This window comes from Mixophyes fleayi, chromosome 10, assembly GCF_038048845.1.
Source record: "Mixophyes fleayi isolate aMixFle1 chromosome 10, aMixFle1.hap1, whole genome shotgun sequence".
Lineage (NCBI taxonomy): Eukaryota > Metazoa > Chordata > Amphibia > Anura > Limnodynastidae > Mixophyes > Mixophyes fleayi.
In genome coordinates, this window is record NC_134411.1 from 41,567,670 (window position 1) to 41,590,880 (window position 23,211).

General features: G+C 42.1%; 1 protein-coding gene across 3 annotated transcripts in view; it reads right to left on the minus strand.

Annotated features, from left to right (window-relative positions):
* Positions 1-6,083: 6,083 nt before the first annotated feature.
* The window catches only part of EML3 (EMAP like 3), a 49,934-nt gene continuing 32,806 nt past the window's right edge, over positions 6,084-23,211 (minus strand). For 2 of the 3 annotated variants that reach the window (XM_075188571.1, XM_075188569.1), the window contains 7 exons: positions 21,405-21,472; positions 21,083-21,171; positions 16,084-16,289; positions 10,275-10,362; positions 9,544-9,642; positions 7,625-7,755; positions 6,084-7,486 (listed from right to left, as the gene is read on the minus strand). In XM_075188571.1, the coding sequence (XP_075044672.1) occupies positions 7,313-7,486; positions 7,625-7,755; positions 9,544-9,642; positions 10,275-10,362; positions 16,084-16,289; positions 21,083-21,171; positions 21,405-21,472 (855 nt within the window). In that variant the 3' untranslated portion in view covers positions 6,084-7,312. The remainder of the gene's footprint in view (positions 7,487-7,624; positions 7,756-9,543; positions 9,643-10,274; positions 10,363-16,083; positions 16,290-21,082; positions 21,172-21,404; positions 21,473-23,211) is intronic. The other variant, XM_075188570.1, reaches the window with a different exon arrangement.

Here is a 23,211-nt window from a genome sequence, read left to right on the forward strand (position 1 = left end):
AAATATAAGTAGCACACAGGTAACAAGGGCCAGTAATTGTGCACAAATAGCATAGTTTGTAGATTCTCACAGACAGCAAGGTAATACATAACACAAGGCAGTCCACTGATTACAAGTTACAAACATTATTATGTTTGGCTCTGCATATTATCTCCTGGCTTCTGACCTCTGGCTATATTGACTATTCTATTAGATCCCGCTTCTGTACCTCATATCCCATCCGGCTTGAACTCGGAATGTCTGACTATCCTCATTCATTTACTACGTTGCTGGTAGCTGTCTTTGGGAACTGCAACCTGTGAATCCTTTGCAACAAAAAACATACCTCTTTGCGGGGGTCCCTGGCAAAGATCAGCCTCTCAACCTGTTCCTGTTACATCCTCGATTGCTACATTATCTTCTTCGGCCTCTACACCCACCTTGTCTAAAAGTCTACGTATTCCTCCTCCCGAAAAATATGACGGGGATTCTATGAAATGTAGAAGCTTCCTTAACCAATGCGCCAATCAGTTTGAGTGGAATCCGGAAACTTCGTCCAAGAGGGTCAAAGTGGCTTCTATCATTTCCCACTGGGCAAGCGCCAGCTTGGGTCTCAATGCAATGGGAGAGCAATGATCCTATCCTGCATAATTCTATTACCTTCGTTGAAACTTTTCACAAGATTTTCTATGAACCAGGTCATATTTCTTCAGCAGCTGAACCTTCATCAGGGATCCCTCCCCCTGGGGCAATACGCAGTCCAATTCTGTACTGTGGCATCCGAACTAAAATGGAACAATGAGGCTACTGCTACTATTTCCCTATGCATCAGAGTGGATTTGTGCTTCGGGAGCGCACTCAGGAGAGAGACTGGTCCCGTCACTTTACACCCTGTCTGGCTACCAGGTTCCAGAGTCTCACCCTCGTTCCAGAGAAGCCAATGCAGATCGGACGCTCTTGTCTCACTCCTGAGGAATGTGAGAGACATTTTAAAAACAACCTTTGTCTTTACTGTGTTGACTTGGGGCATCTCTTGACCACCTGTCCCAGGAAAAAGAGAAACGCCCTCTCCTAGCCGTGTCAGGGAGGCCTACCTAGGAGCTTGGGGTTCTACTTCCTATTCCACAAACAACTCATATTTTTTGATGTCTGTCACTGTCGACACTCCTAGTGGGTCTTCTGTGATCTCTGCCTTTGTGGAGTCCGGATCTGCCGGACATTTAATCTCCGTCGCTATGATGTTTCTGCTCCATTTACCTATGCAGTCCCTGCAGCAGCTGTTATCCTTAAGCGCTGTCTATGGTAACCATGTATCCAATGGCTCCATCACCAGCGTTACCTACCCTGTCCGGCTGCTGGTAGGAGTTTTACATGTTGAGTGGGTCAAGTTCCTGGTTTTACCACAGTCCATCAATCCTATCATTCTGGGGTTGCCCACAGTTCGACTGGCACCACGCACAGGTCAAACGTTGGGAACCTCAGTGCAGAAAAGAGTGTCTTACTCCAGTAAATCCCACAGTGTCCCACACTTTTTGCCATATTCTTTTTTCCAAACCAGCCTTGCCTGCTGTCTACGCTTCCTTCTGTGATGTTTTCAGTAAAACAACTTCTAAGAAATTGCCACCTCATCACTCCTGGGACTGTCCTATTGACCTCGTTCCAGGGAAACAGATCCCTAAGGGAAGAATCTACCCTCTATCACTTCCAGAGACTTAGGCTATGCCATGGTACGCTTCCCGAAAATTTGCAACGAGGCTTTATCCTCCTCTCCCGCAGGAGCAGGGTTCTTCTTCATTAAGAGGAAAAATGGTTCTTTATGTCATCGTATTGATTATCATCAATTAAATGGCATCACTATTAAAAATCAGTAGCCCCTTACCTCTGAATAATTTGACCGGATCAGTGGTTCCAAGTTTTTCTCCAAACTTGATCTTCTGGGAGCCTACAATCTCATCCATATATGTCAAGGGGATGAATGGAAAACTGCCTTCAATACTCAGGATGGGCATTATGAGTATCTAGTTATGCCTTTTGGCCTTTGCAATGTCCCAGCAGTTTTTTAGGCCTCTGTCAATGACATTTTTCGGGATTTTCTGTACCACTCCATTGTAGTGAATTTGGATGATATCCTGATTTTCTCTTAACATCTACCATCCCATCACTCTCATATAAAGGAGGATCTCTCCCATCTACGCCAGCATCTTCTTTACTGTAAGTTGGAAAAATGCCTGTTTGAGTCCCCTCAAGTTTCCTTCCGTAGATATCTGGTGTCCGGTTCAGGCCTGCAGATGGAGCCGGAGAAAGTAGGGGCTATCGTCAACTGGCCACAGATTCAGGGGTTTAAAGCAGTCGAACACTTTATTGGTTTTGCCAATTATTAAGGCTTTTCTACCCTCATCGCACCTATTACCAATCTCACTCGGAGAGCTACCAGTCTCAAGTCTTGGCTATCTTAGGCGGTAGCAGCTTCTGAAAAGAGCCTTCTCCTCAGCTCCAGTTCTCACTCAGCCAGATCTGTATAAATAAAACCTTTTACCTGGAGGTAGATGTCTCCACAGTCGGAGTAAGGACTGTCTTCTCCCAAGAGTCTTCTCCAGGGAAGTTTCACCCATGTGGGTTCTTTTCCAAAGAATTCTCCATCCACAAGAACTACGGAATTGCCATTAAGTGCACCTTGGGGGAGTGGCGTCATCTACTGGAGGGGGCGGAGCATCCAGTCACTGTCCACGCTAACTATAAGAACGTCACTTATCTGCGAACCGCATAGTTTCTCAATCCGCATTAGGCCCGGTGGCCATCATTCTTCTCTTGTTTTAATTACTTACCTTCCGTCCTGGTTCCAGAAATTCCTGGGCCGATGCCCTGTCTCGGTCCTTCAAAAATTCTGATCTTCTCTGGGCTCCTGAGCCACGGCCAATTATTGATCCCATGAAAATTGTGTCCTTGACTAAAGCTTCTACCAGAACTCCTCCTGTTGATCGTTGTTTCTTGGATTCTCATCTCCGCCTCAATGCCTTACATTGGGCTCACAATTCTAAGTTTTCAGTTCATGTTGGAGTCAAGAAGACACTTTCACTTCTTTCATGACACTACAGGTGCCCCACTCTCCACTTCTGTTTTGGTCTGCAGAATTTGTGCCAGGCACAGGGTCCCCAGACGACCACCTTTGGAATTACTTCTTCCTCTTCCTATTCCTGATTGTCCCTGGCCTACTATTACCATGGATTTTATTACAGACTTATCGAGCTGTGGGTACAATACCATCTGGGTTGCAGTGAACCGCTTCTCAAAGATGGCTCATTGTGTCCCTTTGAAAGACATACCATCTGCTTTCGATTGACCTCCATTTTTATAAGAGATCTTCCAGCTGCATGGCTGCCCACGGAATATAATCTGTAACCGAGGCGTCCAATTCGTCTCCCGCTTCCAGAGATCCTTCTGCAAGAATTTAGGGGTCGACTTGAAATTCTACTCTGGATATCATCCCCAAACTAATGGCCTGATTGAACGAGTCAATCAAAATCTAGAACTCTTTCTACATTACTATTCCTCTGAGAACCAGTTGGACTGGAGCAACCTTCTCCCATGGGCCGAATTCTTGCACGATAACCATCTCCGTGAATCCACAGGCTCTACACCCTTCTTCATTGTTTTTGGTAATCATCCCATCCTTCCTGACTTCACTTCTAATCCTGGCTCTTCCATCCCAGCGGCAGATGCTCTGGTATGCGATTTTTACTGTATCTGGCACAGACCAAGACTAAGCTTATGGAGAACTCCCTATGATATCAACAGCCTGTGGATCACTGCCGGAGAGATTTCCCTTTTCTTCACAGCGATGATAAAGCCTGGCTCTCCACCCGCAACTTGAAGCTTCGGATCCCAGCAATGAAGCTGGCTCCTCGCTTCATCGGTCTGTTCAGTATCATTCAGTTCCGCCCTCCCTCAGAATCTGCAACTCTTTTCACCTTTCTCTACTTAAACAGTTAGTGCTTAACAAGTTCTTTCAAGAACCCTCTCAAACATCCCCATAAGAACTACGTCTAGTGATGAGTATGACGTTAGCCACCTTTTGGACTTTCACATCTTTCGAGGTCAGCCTCAATACCTGGTCCACTGGAAAGGATTCGGTTTGCAAGAGAGGTCTTGAGTAAACAATAAAGACCTCCATGCCCCCCAATTCCTGGCAAAATTCAAAAAAAGTATCTCGGATTCCCTTCTGGATAGGAGGAAGGGAGGGAGTACTGCAGGCGCAGTCCATGTCTCTCCTCACTCACGCAGGAACAGCTGCCTGTCTACTTGTTTCTGGACATGTCCGGCAACCAGGCGTGCTTCTTCTGACCGGTTACTGTGCGCATGCGTGTCCTGTGGACTTAACTCTGTGATTGTGCACGCCTCAAAGGGCAGCTTTGGGAAATCCCAAGGATTTTTATACTTATGTTAAATCCTATTCTCAGAGTCAATTGGGAGACACTGGGCCCCCACCTATTTTCCTGTTTAATGTTTTTTTCAGGGGTGATGTTTTCTCTCTCTGGTTCTGTGGGGTCTTATTAGAACAACTGAGTTTCTTGCAGGATTGGGATATAGGAGAAGGGGAGCTTAAAGAGATTACAGATATTACAGCCTTCTTACGTCTCTGTCTGTCTGTATTACCCAGTATTATTTTATTAATGTGCTTGTATCCAATTGTAAAGACATCTATTTAAAACAAAAACCATATATCCAACTTGATTTTCATGCAAGATATGTTTTGAATTATGGGCTACAGCATAGATATCACAAATTTAGTAACAGAGGTAATGTATAAAGCAATGTTAGATAATTTCTAGTGTTCATTTGGAATACTTGTGTAAAATAAGAAAGAATACACTTCCTACAGTAAATTACAGATATTAGAAGTAAACATATATATACACAAACACAGTAGGAATCCTATATATAAATCGTAACTTACAATTTTAGCACCTGAGGCGAGTAACAAAAATGTTACACCCCTAGGCCTCAATTTTAACCAAATGAACATAAAATACACATAAATGATGCCCCCCCTTCAGCGTTGCACCCTGGGCGTTTGACCCTATCGCACAGTCCTAGTTATGACCCTTTAAATCAGGTCAGGTTTCTGACCACTTGCTTTCAGTGTAGAAATCTAGGGCCTGATTCATTAAGGAACTTAAATTAAGAAATTTCTTATTTAAGTCTCCTGGACAAAACCACGTTACAATGCAAGGGGTGAAAATTAGTATTTTGTTTTGCACATAAGTTAAATACTGACTGTTTTTTCATGTAGCACACAAATATCAACTTTAAATTTCAGTGTACAAATAAGCTATCAAGTATTTGTGTGCTACATGAAAACGTCACAGTTATCTCTATAAATATAATTCTACACCACTTTTTAAACAACCTTCACTATTACTTAATAGAAAAGCATGTAATGGACATTAAAGTGTTTTTCCACCTTTCTTTCATATTTTTAGATCCCCCTTTCCCAAAATTAGTGCTTTGGTTTGGGTCTCTCCTTTGTGGAGTTTACAATTACAGGGAGAAATCCAATGTAAAGCTAGAAATTATAGCTTACTCCTGACTGGAACAACTTTGCAGCCATCTGATCAGGAGTCAGCTATTAATTTTAGTCTTATGTCAGATGCTCAGCGGTTTCTACAGAGGCTAGCCAGCAGAGGTCCACAGTAAATGAAAACATTATGATGCAGCATGGTGGCTTAGTGGTTAGCACTTCTGCCTCACGGCACTGGGGTCAGTAGTTCGATTCCCGACCATGGCTTTATCAGTGTGTAATTTGTATGTACTCCCCGTGTTTGCGTGGGTTTCCTCTTGGTGCTCCATTTTCCTCCCACACACCAAAAACATTCTAGCAGGTTAATTGGCTGCTATTATATTTACCATAGTCTCTCTCACAGTCTGTGTGTGTGTGTGTTAGAAAATTTAGACTGTAAGATCCAGTGGGACAGGGACTGAGGTGAGTTCTCTGTACAGTGCTGCGGAATTAGTGGTGCTATATGCTCCAAGGAAAAAACTTGCTCCAAAGTAGCAGTTGGGGTATGTAGATGGGAGAGGTGGAGTAAGGACTCCAGAGCCTGGCATACAGTTCAACCAAAGCTTTATTGGCCCCAAGTCTAATATACAGAGTACACAGAAACAATATTGGTGTAAAGGTGCTATATACAATATAATTACTACTGGCAGTTGGTAGCACAGAGTGAGCTAACAAACTACACAGCTTCCTCTTAGCAGTCTATCGTAGAGATTTCATTAAGTCACATCAGCCTTAATATTTGATATACATATTTAATTAAAAAAAATCCATAGAAATTGAGGAACAGTAATTAAACATATTTCTTTATATACATTAGAGAAAAGTGCTTTGGAGGGTAATTTAAGAAAAGTGGGAAAGAGGGAGAGTGCAAGGTAGTATGAGAGCACAAGGAGGAGGAGATATAGAAACAATGTGTATGGCTCTCCATTCAGTAGGTGTGGCTCTCATGTTAGTTAGGTTGTACTTACGGTGTATGCGCCATTGCGTAAATATCAGTTCTGTGTCACAAGATCTTAGAGGATAGAAAGCTTTGATGTATTTTACAATGTGTTGCTGTTTTAGAAATTGTCTACAGTGCACATATTGAAAGCAGTTTCCTATAAAACAGGATTTATGGATATATTATGAAGAATGCTATTGTGTTATGAAAGTTTGGTTTGTCTACCAGAAAAGTGTTTTGTGTTTTACAGTGCCTAACCCTTTACCTTCAAATATATATTCTGTTCCCTGTCACTTTCTTTAGGATGAAAATGCTGAGTTATGTTTGAAGCTGGTGGCTCAAAGGAGGTGTGAGTGCACTGTATTTATGATATGTAAAAGTATAAACATAAGTGGCTCTTACGTGGTTGCATGTATCTGCAATTTTTGGTATGTAAGCATTTCAGTAGTTGTAGAGGCGTCAAGACCCCATGGGCTCAGTATCAAGTGTAGCACAAGTATATTACTGTGAAGATGAATTGGGAACTGTGTAAAAGTTTACCTTTGTTGGGAAATGTACTTCAATGTAAAGCAAAGTGCTGGCAGTACTTGGAATATGGACAATGCATAGCTGTGCTACAATGTGTTGTTTAGTAGTAAAATTTGGGGTATTGTGCACAAGGCTCAGGTACCTATATTAGCACCATTGCCAGAAGACACATTTATGTTAAAACTGGCTCAGAATGATCTTCTGTGCACATTTCAAGGAGGAAAAAGTCATGGTTCTATGTCTAAGGACATGGCTCTTAGTTAGGTAGGATAGTTCTTTCAGGCAGTCACTCTCTGTCTGAGAAGATATCACTCATAGGTGGAGGATAGCGATTGGCTGCGAGGCTGGTTGACTCCTCTCACAACTCTCCATTGAAAAATGCTTGCATCTTTTCCACCCAAAGAGATAAGGTAACTGTCATCGTGAGTGAAGCGAACGTTGGTCACATGACTCCCATGACCAGAATACACATAACTGGGTGCCTAATGGAGAAACATATGTATTGTAAATTAATTACATGAACATTGCTTTGAAGGACATGCTATGTGTGATATACCAGTGCAATATCATTATAGAATACAAAGTCATGACAAAACATATTAATGTGCCAGACTTCATACCTTTGGTTTATTGCAAGGGTAGCGAAAGAGGTGAACTTTACAGAAATCATCTGCAACAGAGATCATGGTCATTCCACGGGAGCGGGCAAGAGCGTTAATATCTGTCCCATCAGAACCCTCAGGCCAAACCCCTGTAAAAAAATGTTTAAATATTTTTTTATTTTTATGTTATATAGTCGAACTATTCCAATGTCAACCATATAAAACACACCTAAAAGAGGTAAAAAAATAATACATAGACGGAAGTTACATGAAAAATAAGTGAAAGAAATAATGATATCTGCCGCAAATGTTTTTGTGCAGCACTGAAGACCCATGTGCAGACATATAAAACACACCTAAAAGAGGTAAAAACACCTAAAAGAGGTAAAAAAATAATACATAGACGGAAGTTACATGAAAAATAAGTGAAAGAAATAATGATATCTGCCGCAAATGTTTTTGTGCAGCACTGAAGACCCATGTGCAGACATTGCTACAGATTGAACAAGTTGTATTTAAACACGTGATTAGCCAGAGCTACAGTTCTATCACAAGCACACTATATGTGAGTGGGTGGCCCAGTATATACATCAGGTTTGCTGTTTCTTTCAATTAAACATGCTTTATTTGTATATAAATGTATAGTTGTTGTGACACCAACAGTCATTAAAGCTTTGTTGCACTATGCTTAGTACACTGCCACAGTTTAGTAAATCTCTTTCGAGCAAATAGAACCGTGACAAGAAAGAAGTGTTGTCCCTTGCAGGACAAATGGGAAGTGTGAGTGGCTAGCCCATTGGTCTATTTGCCATAATCTAACACTCTGTTGGGAGAACTGGATAATTTTGAAAAGCCATTATGGCCCTACAGGGATTCTGCTAGTGTTCAGCCCTGGCTTGTTTGACCAGAGGCGGAACTAGTGATCTGTGGGCCCTGGTGCAGGGAGGAAGGAACTGGAGCCCCCGACCCTCTGCATCTGCCATGTAGCGGGCTCCATTATCTCCATGGGCCCCAGTGCATGGCATCTGCCGCACCAGCAGCCAGTGCAGAGAATGCCATACAATGTGATTCCTTCTGGCTAGAACAAAGGCAAAGTGGTGACAGGTAAAGTAAGTGAACAATGCAGCAGGAGATACTCAGTGTCTGTGAGCTGTGCAGACCGCGCCTGCAAATATGGAACTGGAGTCTAAGAAAGAACCAAATCAAACCCAAAAAGGAGAAGATAATCGCCTCCTGGAAGGCAAGGGCGGAGTGTGCAAAGACTCCCACAGCAGCAGTAGTGTTATGCTAGATGAGGCTTGTGTGGAAGTAAGTTCTGTACTGCGTGTGTGTGGATCTGACTTAATGCTTGCGCTCTTGTGCCTGTCCATTGGTGGTTCTCAGTGTGCCACCAGAACAAAAAAGGAGGGGAGGGACCCAGACACCTTTGGGCTCTTTCAGTGTTTTTACTCATCGGGTGGTCCCCTGTCTTGGTAATAGAGTCCCTGGATTTGTGCACAGCCCTTCAGTAAAGCCAGATTGCAGCTGTCTAAGGCAGAGGTGCACAGTAAAGAAGGACACCTTGGTTGCCTGAAGGTAGAATAAGATTAAGACAAAATAAAATAAGAATAGACGACCTCATAAAAAACTAAATTAAGACAGGTTAAATAATGTCATAGCTGTGGGGTATGACCTGCAAGTGGTTTTTTTATTTTTACCTCTTCCAAACTCATGGTGACAGCAAAGCTTATAGCCACCATCCCTGTGTCCTCCAATAAAATACATGAGACAGACATCTAAATATCTGTATTTGGCAAGGACCATGATGTCTGCCAATTCACTCCTGTGAGTTTACTGTGTCACAGCATATACAAGAATACCAAGTCACTTTTCCCATGACAGACCTATAAGCATTGTGCAGATTATAAAATAGGTCAAGTACTGTGACAGTCACTCACCAAACACATGGTATCCCAGCACACAAGTGTATGTCGCCCACTCACGATCTCTGCTTTCATATCTGTTTCTGAGAAGTTTGCAGCTCCCGGCGATATCCCCTATCATATGAATAATTAAATCACAAAAAAAAAAAAAAGAGTTTGTCATTTGCATAAGGATGAAGCTGTATCATATATGTTGTATGACTTTCTGTGCTGTGTTGAACAGAGATACTTTGTTCAAAATGTATTGATTTGTAATGTCAAGCAGTATCTATAAAACTATTGTTGAACTGTTCTGTTTTTTATCTATCAGATGTCATTTCAGTTCAGTAGAGAAAACAATATGGAAGTTATTACTCTGTTCCATGTTTTGGCCCCTGCACTTTCTTACCACTAGGAATATATTTTGCAGATACAAATATTTCATTATATGTAACGGTTATAATGACATTTTCACATGAATGCCAGCTTTGGCCTTCAAAGACACTATACAAAGGAAGCACTTGTACTATTGCTTTTGAATGCAAGCTTATAAAATCAGGTTTAGCTAAAGGCTTGAGGAAGCCTCCAAATACTGTGCTGTCACTACTGTCCAGCATAATAAGTTTGGGAAGGTTACTATTATCCTTTTCATGTTCTTTTTTATGCTCAGAAATTAGAGTATCACCAAAAATAGGAATGCACTTAACATATAAATAGATAATCTCTTAGATATGATTATAATCAAAAGTAGTATCAATTATACTCACAGTACAGTATCTCATAGTCACCAGAGTTTGACATTATATATTTTCCATCCTTTGACCAGTCCAAATGTGTGATGAAGCTAGAGTGACCCTATGGTTGTACAATGGGAAGACAGAGTATGAGAACAGGGTGGGATTGTTGGATGATGGAGAAGAGGGTGGGTGTGAAAGGGATAGAATAGTGTGAAGGAAGGGAAAAATAAAGGCTTGTTCTGAATACCCAAAAATATTCTGCAGAATATCAAAAGAAAACCAAAGCCTCATTTTTATATTAAAATAAAACAAAATTTGTTTAAATTATAACATTTTATTAGTAGTTTTAGCTAATGAAAACTATTTACCTATACTCTACACAGAACTCACAGGCATTCAGCAAGTCTAATAACTCTTTGGCCAAAATTCCAGAACAAATTCTGGATTTGGTGTCTAATAGGTGAAAGATGCATCAAGCAGTCATATTGGTTTAAGGCATTGCCTTACTTTGTTCTTACTGGTTATATGGCTACATAGGAACTTCCTGTCAGCCACTACAGTTGTTTCTGAGATATGTAGTATGTGGGCATGAATTTCCAGAACTCTGGAGCCAATAATACAAAATGGTGAATGAACACACGGGTCATAGAGTATCAAACCTTAGGGGTGAAATATAAATCAGTTACCAACTTACAGCCCCACTCCTCATGTTTAACAAGTTGCCCTTCTGTGTAGCAAATTCAGTCAAGGTCCATCCCTTGGGATCCCCATCAGTATTTTCAGTTTATCACATGTCCCTGCAATATGACTGTACACAGCCAAGACAGGTTCAAGCTTTGGAGGACCCCAGTTGTCCATCTGATTCACATGATGGACAGGAGAAGTATGAATGTGACACAAAACATACCAACAAAATCTTCTCAAGCTAAAGAGAGCAGGCACCTTTAGGCCATCAACAAAACTGCATCAACATACATCTCCTCACTTGTCTAAAAATATCTCCCAACTCAACACCTCCGTTCTGCACAAGATCTGCGTCTCTCATCTATTCTCATTACATGCTCCCATTCCCAGCTGCAGAACTTTTTTCGGCTGCACCCACTCTGTGGAATTCCCTCCCTCGCACATTAAGACTTTCCTCTAGTCTTCAGACATTCAAGTGCTTTCTGAAAACCTACCTCTTCAGGCAAGCTTATTACCACCCTTTACATAGTCACACAACACAACAACCCTCCGACGTCCTGGACAACATTGCTGTGTGACTGGATTGTATAGCATTTTTTACCTTTGCACTCCTGGTGGACCAATATGCAATATGTAGCACTTAGCCATCATGTATTAAACTCCCATTGTCCTATTATAATTATCGTAGATTTGTAAGGTGCCACAGTGTTCTGCAGCTCTGTACAGTAGGGAAAACAGTACATACATAAAATAGGGACATACAAGGTAGACAAAAAAACACAGACATGAAACAAAAGGTGTGAAGGACCCTGTTCATTAGAGACTGGAAGATGGCACAGCTGAAACCAAAGGAGCAAATGTGGTTTAGTGTGGAGATTGGGACAGTTGTGAGGGTGCATTAGTGTGAATAGTGTTATCGGGGATAAGGAAACCTCTAAAAAAACAGATGGGTTTTCAAAGAGCGTCTAAAGATGAAGGCTGTGGGAAAGACTGATTGAGTGTGGTAGGGAATTCCATAAGTGGGGAGCAGCACGGGAGAAGACTTGTAGGCGGGAGTGAGAGGTGGATACCAGAAACGAGAAAGAGGTAGATCTAAAAGGGCGGGAGGGAGAGTATTTTGTTATGAGATTGAGATGTATGCATAGGTAGTGTTGTTGAGGGCTTTGTAGGTAAGGGTGAGTAATTTTAAATTGATTCTGGAGGACACAGGGAGCCAGTGTAGGGATGTGCAAAGTGGAGCAGCAAATGTGGAGTGGTGAGAGAGGAAGATCAGTCTTGCAGCAGTATTTAGGATGGATTGAAGTATGCATATATGGGTGTCAGGAATGCCAGATAGCAGGAGGTTGCAATAGTCAAGATGGGAGATGATGAGAGAATGGATGAGTGTTTTGGTAGCATGTTGAGTAAGAAAAGGGCATATTCTGGCAAAATGTCCCACAGGCTGTAAGCTTGCGAACAGGGCCCTCTTAACGCTGTCTGTCTTTATTACCCAGTATTGTTTTATTACTGTGTTTGTTCCCAATTGTAAAGCGCTACGGAATTTGCTGGCGCTATACAAATAAATATTGATGATGATGATGCATAACTATTAAAAAGGGGTGGGTATTGAGATGAAATTCTGAAAACAATAAAGAAGCGGTCTCTAATTCTGAAGGAATGAGACCACTTCTGATCGGTTGCCCATCTGTTAAGTAGGGTGGCTTACCGAACAGTAACTCCATGACGCTGGGTAGCTCCTACAGGGCAGTCCATTTTAGTTCAATGGGTTTTTTATCCCCCTAAGATGGAGTATGTCAGATCAAGATAAAAAGGATGATAGGTAGGTATATCTTACTCATGCTATATATTATGTATTTATTGTAATTTCTAAAAAAAGATAATTTAAATCAACTGACCTCCTTCTATAAAGTAGAAACTCTGCTGAGCAGATGTACTGTAGAAGAAAGGGATTTTCCAAGTCACAGGGTCCCAGCTGATAACAATCTAGAGCAAAGATCTTTTGCAAAATCAGAGGACATGGGCTTGGAATGATCTTAGGATTGTCAATTAAAAAAGGATGTGACTCAGTGAATGCTGGGTAGACAAAGAGACCCCAGACAACTTCAGGAGCACAGCTGTCGTCATCATCATCATGTATGTATACATGGAATATAGTCATAAGAATCTTTTTCATATTTTAAGATATCTCTGTGCCAATTTAAACTTGGGGACAGAAAAGGCGTAAGATGTGGGAACTATTAAGAAACACTGTACAGAGAAACTAGAGTAATCGCATCTCATATGCGGAAGGAGATTTTATTACGTCATATTATTATTATCATATTTGATATGAAATTGTGCAAGAGGCAATCTATTGAATGGGAAATTATGTCAGAGGCAAGATATGGAAGAATAAAGATTTTGGACTATATATATATATATATATATATATATATATATATATATATATATATATGTGGTCATTACTCATGTGTCAGACAATGTGATAATTTTGGAGCAATTATCAAGGCCTTATATTCCTGTACACAAGGCTAAGTGGTGTGATTTACTTCAATGGAGTAAGTTTGTTCACAATAAGTATTATTAATTATTTATTTATAAGGCATCACAGATTCTGTAGCACCAGTCATACAGATACAGATAGGACATAACTAATACAGTAAGCAATATCACAACCACATGAGGCAGTTAAGTAGCACAGATGAGTGTGAGTAATAGTGTGGGGGCTAAGCAGAATGTAGCAAGAGACATGACAGGACATATGAGGGAGACAGGCAGTAGACTGACATGAGACAATAGGTAGAGAGGACCCTGCCCGTGAAAGCTTACACCAGGCTTGTCCAACCTGCGGCCCTCCAGATGTTGTGAAACTACAAGTCCCAGCATGCCCTTCCAGCTATCAACAGGTTGTATACTGGCAAAGCATGCTGGGGCTTGTAGTTTCACAACACCTGGAGGGCCGCAGGTTGGACAGGCCTGGCTTACACTCTACAGACAAAACACCCTTTGCTACTGTACATGATACTCATTCAAAACTCCTGCAGCCGCTTTTTCATCTGGAGTGGCAGAAGCCAAAGACATCATAACCAATCTTCTCGTACGAAGCACACAAAGTCGTTAAAGATATTTCCCATCAAGCAACTGAAAACACTGTATAATTTCCCCATAACTAATACCAAGAGACAAGGTTTGATTGTCTACCATGAATATCCAATTGAAAGTGCATTCCATGACATTTGCTGAATTTCACTGGCTCTTACAAGGTCTCTGAATGAATCAATGCTACATCATTTCATTTCAAAATCCCTTCTACATTACAAATATCTTGCATAGAATTTATCTTAGCTAACACCTCTGTGAACAATCAACTTGCAATGTTCATGCTCCTCTTTTGGTTAAAAACGTTCACTCTCGCTCAAGCCTATGGCCCCCAACCCGTATGGGGGGTACAACAATCCTGTCTTTGTGTTTCCACTGCCTCAGAATGTGTATATCCCCGATTTTCTTCTTCACAAAAGAGTATGCTCAGATAGGCACATTTTATATAATTGCACCCAGACTGGAGCACTGTATGTAGTTAATGTAACTTAATTAGGCACTGTCAGGGCTTCAAGTTTACTCAGATGATACAGATTAGACAGTAAGAAGGGACAACACAAGTCCTGATTCACAGAGATCATGTTACTTTGTTTATATAGACATGTGGGAAAGTTGTTGTTATTTTGTTGAGGTTGGTATAATTAAATTAATGCTGTGGCCTTTTCATTGTGGATTGCTAAAAATGCTAGAATGTTTTTTGTTTAATAACTACACAAGAGAAAACAATGTGGAAGCCTTAGCCTTATAACAAAATATAAAATAAATAAATGGTGCTAATGCCATAATACAATATGGTAGTAACACATTCTCAATAGGAACTGAATATGTATTGGCCGTCAAAAAAAAAACCATAAGTATTATAAAAAATATTATTAAGTGTAGTATAAAGTCAATAGAGCATTTGCATAAAAGGTTTTCGAATCCTTGAAAAAGAGCTCAAGGGCAGCTGTTTGTAGACTGTTGCTTGTCAGATTTAAATAAGTGCATAGAATAAAATTAGACACCCATTCAGTGAGCTAGTTTAACTCCTTTGCTGCTGAGGCTTTTCTCAACGAGGACTTTTCACATATTTGTTTATAGCCTGCCGATCAAAAGCGATTAGCAGGCAATAAATAAACAGGTACATTTCTATATATACTTAAAAACTAAAACACAAGTACAGGCTAAACTGGTTACAGATGAAGCACGAAATACTGCAAAAATAAAGTACATATAAAAACAATATAAGTAAAATTGTACACAATTTCAAATTCATTAGAAACACTAATCCTTTGACCTGTACATATGGGCAGGGCTACCATCATAAATTGCAGGGCCCAGTACAAATGAAACAGGGTCCCACCCATACTTGACCATCACCCCCTTCCCCATCCCCCGTGTTCAGTGGATGCAGAGGTGTAGTGTGGAACCATAGTGCCCGGCGCAAAAACAAACATCCCAGACCTCCCCACATGCACACCAAACTCCACACAGGTCATCAGACCTACCTACATGCCTTTTACATTTAATGAGATCAGTGCAAGGGGGGCTAACAATAATATTTAGAGATATGTTATTGTTTGTTCAAGAGGGGCTGGTGATGGGGTTTTTCTGAAAATTGACTGGCAGTGAAATCTTTGTAATGTAGTTGACAATGAAAATTATAATCCACATACATAGCTAGACCCTCACTTATTGCAAAATGTCTCTACAGTGATTCCCCTCACAAACACCCTAATATTACACTGTGACTCCTACACACCAGGCATGTCTACCTGTAATTACACTGATGTCATGACTCCTATAGAGGGCCACAAATACTCTTATATAAGAAATCCTTCTTATCTTTAAGGGTTAGCAGACCTCTCATTTTAACTGAATTTGTCATTTAAATCATTGCAATTTCAATGTTCTCCCCAGCACCTATTTCACACGTGCCATCCGGTTCTTGGAGCCGAACAGAGTCCTATTATAAGAGAATCATCTAGAATCTATTAGAAGAGGCACTATGTGAGCACTATAGCCAGCAGTGTATGTTTGACCAAAAAATAAAACATTAGAGAGAACTGTCACTCACCACACACTTTCCATATCGTGTGTATCGCTGTACTTTCTCAGAGACAGAGCTATCTCCTTCTCCTCTGGTACTTTCTACCTCTTCTTGAAAACTATCTTTTTCTTCTAAAGAGCCGTCTCTTGAATAATCACCCTTGCGGTCTTTCTGGCCTGTGCTGTATATGTAGATAACGTTGTCATGGGATCCAATAGCCAGAAAACTCCCATCTGTGAGACATAAGGGGTTAGGAGGAGCAATAAGCATTGCAAACTAGTCTGACAGTATGTACACTAAAGTTAAGCAAATGACGATTAAATGCAAGAAATATAAGAAAATACATTGAAAACAGAAGAAAAAGGATTTTTAGACTTACAATAAATCCATTTCTCTTATTCCATCTGGGAGAACATGCTACCATGGTTAGTATGAGCGGAACAATGAAGTTGGCACTTAAATAGTTAATTGTTTAATGTAACTTGCTGACAGAACACCTCCGCTCTGCAACCTGTAACTCCTCAGTCTAATTATAAAGCCCCAAGGGAGGTAAATAAAACAAACAAACACCAAACAGCAAAAGAGCAGAAGGAAGGGAACGCATTGTCCTCCAGATGGAAATTTATCGTAAATATAAAAAGTCTCTTTTCTCTTTCATCCAATCTGGGGGACACTACTACCATGGTGACGTGCTAAAGCAGTCCCCTAAGGGATGGATCGCTCTGACAGCCCGACACGCAAAACACTGCAGCCGATACTGTCTTCCAAAGATGCAAAAACAGTGAAGTGATAAAACCTTGTAAAGCTGTGGACAGAGTACCAGGGAGCTAATCTGTCGAGGCCCAGTTATGTGCAGCCCAAGGGGCTCCCACAGAGTGGGTGAAATGTGCGGTAATACGACTATGAACAGGCAGACTGGAACTCACATAGGCCTGCTTGATAATAGATGTGATCCACCTGGCGATGGTCTTTTTTGTAGTCAGCCAACAGCACAAACTGGATAGCGGAAGTCCGCTCCATATAAATGGGAGAGCACAGACCACATCCAGGGAAATGGGAGCTGTGACTCGAAGAGGCAGCCGCCTACTGGAAGACCAGGACCACAATCTCTGGATTCAGAGGTAAAACTAAAACTATCTTGGTCTGGAAAGAGGGATCCGTATGTAACTCAACCCTGTCATCGTGGAAGAGGAGTTAAAGGGAACAGCAGACAAAAGCCCCAAGCTGTGATACCTGCCATATGGAAGCTATGGACAGTAGAAACACCACCTTCCACGTGAGGAACCGTAGCTCGACAGAGCCGAACAGTTCACTGGATAGTATCAGAAGCACTTCAAGGACCAAGTTCATATCCCAAGGTGCTGTGGGCGGGATGTAAGGCAACTGGATATGCAGAACTCCTTAAAGGAAAGTCTGCATTTCAGGAAAAGCCACCAGTCTAATTTGTAAAAAAAAGAGAGAGAGACGACACCTGCACCTTTAAGGAACTGAGGCAAAAGTCCACATCCCAGCCATCCTGTAGAAAGGCTAGGAAATGTGAAAACTGAAAACGTAGCCATGTGACAGATCCGATTCTCACACCACTTTATGCAGGCGCTTCATAGCCGGTGGTAAATAGCTGGTTTCCTGGCCTGTAGAATAGTGTCCACTACTCTGGTGAACAAACCCTTGGACCGCCACAGACTGGCATCAACAGCCTTGGTGTTAAAGCCAACCGAGACAAGTCCTGGTGTTGAAAGCAGACCATGCAAGAGAAGGTTGTCGCAAAGAGGCAGATGACACCACGGACTTACACTAATGCGTAGGATGTCTGTGTACCAAACCTGATGAAGCCAATCGGGTGGGCTGCCAGTATTACTGGAAGCCCACTTGACCCAGTGGAGAACTCGAGGAAGCATCGAGATGGGAGGAAACAGGAATCCCAACTGGAACTCCCACCACATTGTCATGACGTGCACCACAAACGCTAAGGGGTCCCTGGTCCTTGAGCAGAATATGGTCACCTGGTAGTTGCAGCGAGACGCCATGAGGTCTATGTCTACAAGACCCAACTTCTGGACCAAAAACTGAAAGATTTAGAGATCACTCTCTCTGTAGTACTGCGTATCTGCCGAGGTAGTCAGACTCTCAATTTTCCACCCTGTGGCATTGTCCGACTGGAGGTGGACCGATGAACCCTGAAGGATCAACTTAGCTCCCATAGAGGCAGGAACATGGCTTTTAGTTCTAAGACATTTTACGGTAGAGAGGCCTCTCAAGACGACCAAATACCCTGTAGGTGGTGGTGAAGAACCCCAGCTCTCCAGCCCTGGAGGCTGGCTTTCGTGGTGACAATGATCTAGACAAAGGACCTGCCTACTGTCAAGTGATCCTGCAAAAGTCACTAACGGAGGGAGACACGCCTCAGGTGACAACTGTATCAATTGGGAATCCCAAGTGGAGAAGGGAGCCAGACCTTTTCCTCAAGAGGTCCCATTGGAAAGTCAGATAGCGGTGACTCATGTAAGGGAGAGTCTCAAAAGCAGAGACCATCTGCCCAAGCAGCTGCATGCAGAGGCACACAGAAGGGCAAAGGACGTCCAGAACACTTCTCATCATGACTTGGAGGGAGCGCACCTTGATCTTTGGGTAAATATCTTCTGTGCCATGATATTTAGGATAAGACCTAGGAATACCATGTGTTGACAGGGGACCTGTCAGGGGACCAATTGGGACTTTTGAAGATTGATGATCCATCCATGTTCTTCCAGTACCGATGGTGAGGGTAAGATGCTGTTGCAAGAGCAGATCTGAGTCTGCCTTGATCAGTAAATTGTCCAGGTATGGGACGATGCTCACCCCCAGAGCGCAAACGAGTGGCCATGAGCGCCATGATCTTTGTGAAGATCCTTTGTGCCGTGAAGCCCAGAACTGACAGTGGGAGTTCCACACTGTATACGGGGATGGGAATGATGGCCCTTCCTGATGGGCACGTGGAGGTAAGCATTGTGAATATCGATGGAGGCTAGGAACTGGTATGGCTCCAATCCGTTTATCCCAGATCGTAGTGACTTTATGTGGAACTTGTCCACCCGAAGGTGCAGGTTGAGAGACTTGAGATTGAGTATACGATGAAAAGATCCACCTGCTCCTCTTTGCCCCACTGGAACCCAGCAGATGGCATCTGTTGAAAGAAGCGAAGCGGCCGAATGGAGCATCCCTGATCTTTTTATGTTATCATGTGGAAGAGCAGTGGCAAAGAAGTGAGCGCAACCAAGGATATCAGTTTTGTAACCCTTCTCTAAACAACAGTAGGCACAGCCGGGAGGAGGAAGCCCTCAGGCTGCAGGCTTATCAGGGAGATTGGACCCTGGACGCCTCGTCGAGTAAGACAATTTGCCCCTCTGAGAATGATTCCTGGCTGCAAAAGGTCTCTGTAAGACCGACCACTGGTGGATGAACCACCATAAAAGGACTGGCGAAAAGGACCCAAACCTATGGATCAATGGGTTGGGGACATTTACTGGGACGAAGGCGCTCTTACTTCCTGTGGCCTTACAGCTCATGTTATCTAATTCCGGCCCAAACAGGACTGAACCTGAATAAGGAAGCACCTACAGGCACTTTTTCAACTCAGCATAAGCGTCCGAGGACAGCAACCAGAGAGTACATCTGGCCAAAACTGCCTATGCCGAGACAGATAACGAAATGAAAGCTGTGTTTTGAGCTGCCTCATATAGATATATAGAAGCCACTATTAAAATGTAAAGCCAGGGGAAGTAGTTCCTGTAGAATCCCTAGCAGGGGGCTGAGTGAAGTGCTCACAGCCACATAGACTTGATAAAGCCAAGTGGGTCAATGGGAAACAAACAACCTGTCTTTTTTGCTATGTGCAGAGACCCAGGTCAGCAGACTGAGGTTCTTCTAAATCCAAAAGGTCTCAGGCCTGACGTACTACCAGGACAAAATCCTCTAAGCTCTGACACCTAGAAGATTCCTCCAGGTCCCCTACCTAAGAGGAGTCAGAGTCCTCAATGAGTTCACCCTCCTCCTCAGATTATTATTCCAAGTCTGAGACTGAAAGGAGGGGATAAGTGGACCTATGACGCTTGCATGAGGTCTGCGCGAGTCCAGGAACCTATTCAACCGGTCTAGCCCCCTAACCAATGACGTGGACCAAGAGGGTTCCCTCAGAGGTGGACCTTGGAGAGTGGGAGAAGACATGGGACCAGAAGTACTCAGGTCAACAACAATTGGTACCAGGACTGCCACCTTTCCCTTGTCAGTCATTGTCCTGTAACAGGGTAACTACAGCACCAATAAACCTGCAAACCCAAAATATGAAAGCAGGAATAATTCACACAGACCTTGTTTGTTGGTTCAGGTATGTATTTGAACAAGACTGTCTTATTAATAGCAGATAATGAACTAATGTATTGTTGATCACCAAAAGCAGTATCCTGGGTTATCTTGCAATATCACTTTTATGTTTTTGCAATTGTAGTCCTATCTGCTCAGTCAAATACCGAGCCCATGTGTAAAACTATATCACACAGATATCTATTACACTGAAATAAATACAATATACATAGGTTTTAGCTAGAATACAAGAATCAAACAATGTACTTAGCCCTCCAAGATAGCATAGTACAAAGAGAAAAGAAGCCTGTCAGCAAGCCTTACAGCATGCACTCCCTATTGAATCCTCTCAGGAGTGTTCTGCAGATGCAGTGATTTCCTTTCTCGCTCTAGGAAGGTAGCAAGTCCTCAATATGAACTGGGGGGAAGGTGGGGGTGGACATTTCTCCTTAAGGCGTCCTGTTCTGCCTCCATGCTTTGCTTCCGGCTCATTGCAGGCTGTTTGCAATGGCTTTCAGTGTTAAGCCCGCAAAACGGCCTCTCCTCATTGCCTTTGCCAACTCCATTGGTCCCCTCATACAACCAATGGTAACAGTGTCCACCCGCCTGGATGAAAGAGAAAGAGCTATATATTAACAGGACATACAGTTCCTCTTATTGTCTGCTCTTGACTGAAATTTCCACTCACCTGGCGAGTATCTGACCACAGAAAGCTGCTCATTGCCATCAGAGTACATAGACAGAATACTGTGAGACTGCATATCCAGGACCAGCCACCTGTAAAGGAGAGACATATGACTGTGCCAGGAGGAAAAGGTGAGAGACAGGGCAACAACAGATATGGAAACAGTGAAAGATGGTGAAGAGCAGAACAGAGAAAAGTCGATAGGGGCAGTAGAGAGCAATTAAAATTAATAAAGGTCAATGGTGGAGAGATAAGAAAGGAGAAGTATAAAGTAAGATATGTTATAGAGAGTAAGATGTATTCATAAACATATTTTCATTCTTACTTTCCTGTGCTCAGACCCACACAAGCTTCTCTTCCATTGGGGTGGAAATCTGCACATAAGCCATGATCCTATGACAAATTAAAAATAATTTAAGCATGTCCATATCATCATCATCAACATTTATTTATATAGCGCCAGCAAATTCCATAGCGCTTTACAATTGGGAACAAACAGTAATAAAACAATACTGGGTAAGAGGGCCCTACTTGCAAGCTTACAATCTATGGGACAATAGGAGCTTGATACACAAGGGTAAGTGCTTACTGGACAAAAACATTTACATGAAAATTAGTTCCCAAAATAATCAGGCGGCAATGGAGCAGAAAAATAGGCTTTAATGGCACATAGTTTGGTTTGCTTTTGCATTGTTTTTTTGTAATATACAACAAAACCCTTCATCTATTTAGTTTGCTAATTGGTACTGGACTTTTAAAAGGCCTGTCTAAAGATTAGCTGCCGGGACTATGAACTCTTCCTATAATGACCCCCTTATCCCTCTCTTGTCTTACTCTTTGCCCACCAATTTCTCTTTTCCTTAGATATGCTACTTTAAGGATTAAGAAATTAATCATCAAGGGTCTGGTTTACTCTATACTGATTTCAGCTTCATTACAGAATGGTAAACAATGCAATTTGTTGTCAGCTAGTTTTGGACAAAACAATTAAACAATTATCTCTTGTTACTGCCTAATGTCATGAAATATTGTAGTTTGCCTCATGTTTAACTTTTTATAAACTGACCAATTATTTACTGGGTGAACACAAAACAATAGCTTCCAGTACAGGGTTTAGAATTAGACACCCTACTCATCCACGCTTGTCCTGTTCATCTTATCATACACTGAGCCCATTAGCAGTCGGTCATCTCAATTTTGCAGACTACACATTTCACCACTATCCCTAAAACTATTGCTGCTATATTACAAACAATGGGCGGAATTTGTGAACCGGAAAAATGGGTGCAGCGCATATTTGTATGGACAAATGCCCCTATTTGCCTGCCAGATGCATACATTGAAGCATGCTCCATTTAGTTTCTTTAAAGTAAGTCAGCGCAGACACTTTACATAACATTTTAAGGCATTATGTTCTGTGAAATGAGCATGTTGGCTAAAGTAAAAATATCACCTCAAACTCTTAATTGATAAAAACTTTTAATTTTTTTTCCACCCAAAGTATCACTCGGGTCTCATTTATGTCTTAAATAAATAATTAGGGGATATGAGGGCTACTTTTTGTAACGTTTACTTATATTGGTTTATGTGTGCATATTAACCCTTTCACTGCTTAGGTGTTTTTCACCCCTGTTCTGAGCACTATTAGCTCATCACATATTTTCAAAAATTCAAAAATGATCAGCAGACAAAAAATAAACAGGGGAGCCATCAGTCAGGAGACTTCCCTCTTTCAAACAAGGGCACCGTCAGCTTTCTATGTGGCAGTGATAGGGAAACAGAGGCTCTAAGAGAGCCTCCCCCTATCCCTGGCATTTCCCATTAACATGCGATTCCTTATCACTGGCAGAATCATAAAACCCACAGATCTTTTCCGACTGCTAGTGACAGATGTTGGAGAGGGCGTGGTTTGCAGGGTACCATGCTGCACGTTTGGTGGTGTTGCCCTAAATTGCGACCTTATGGCAACAAATTCATAATCTCATCAAGGATATTACACTGGTTAAAATGCCCGAGTCCCCCCTATACTCGCTTTTTCCTAGACGGCTCCCGGGGACTAGTCGCTCCATGCAAAAACGTATAAATGTTTAATTGCCGCTCTATGGAAAAACACCTCTCCCCCCTCACTCTCA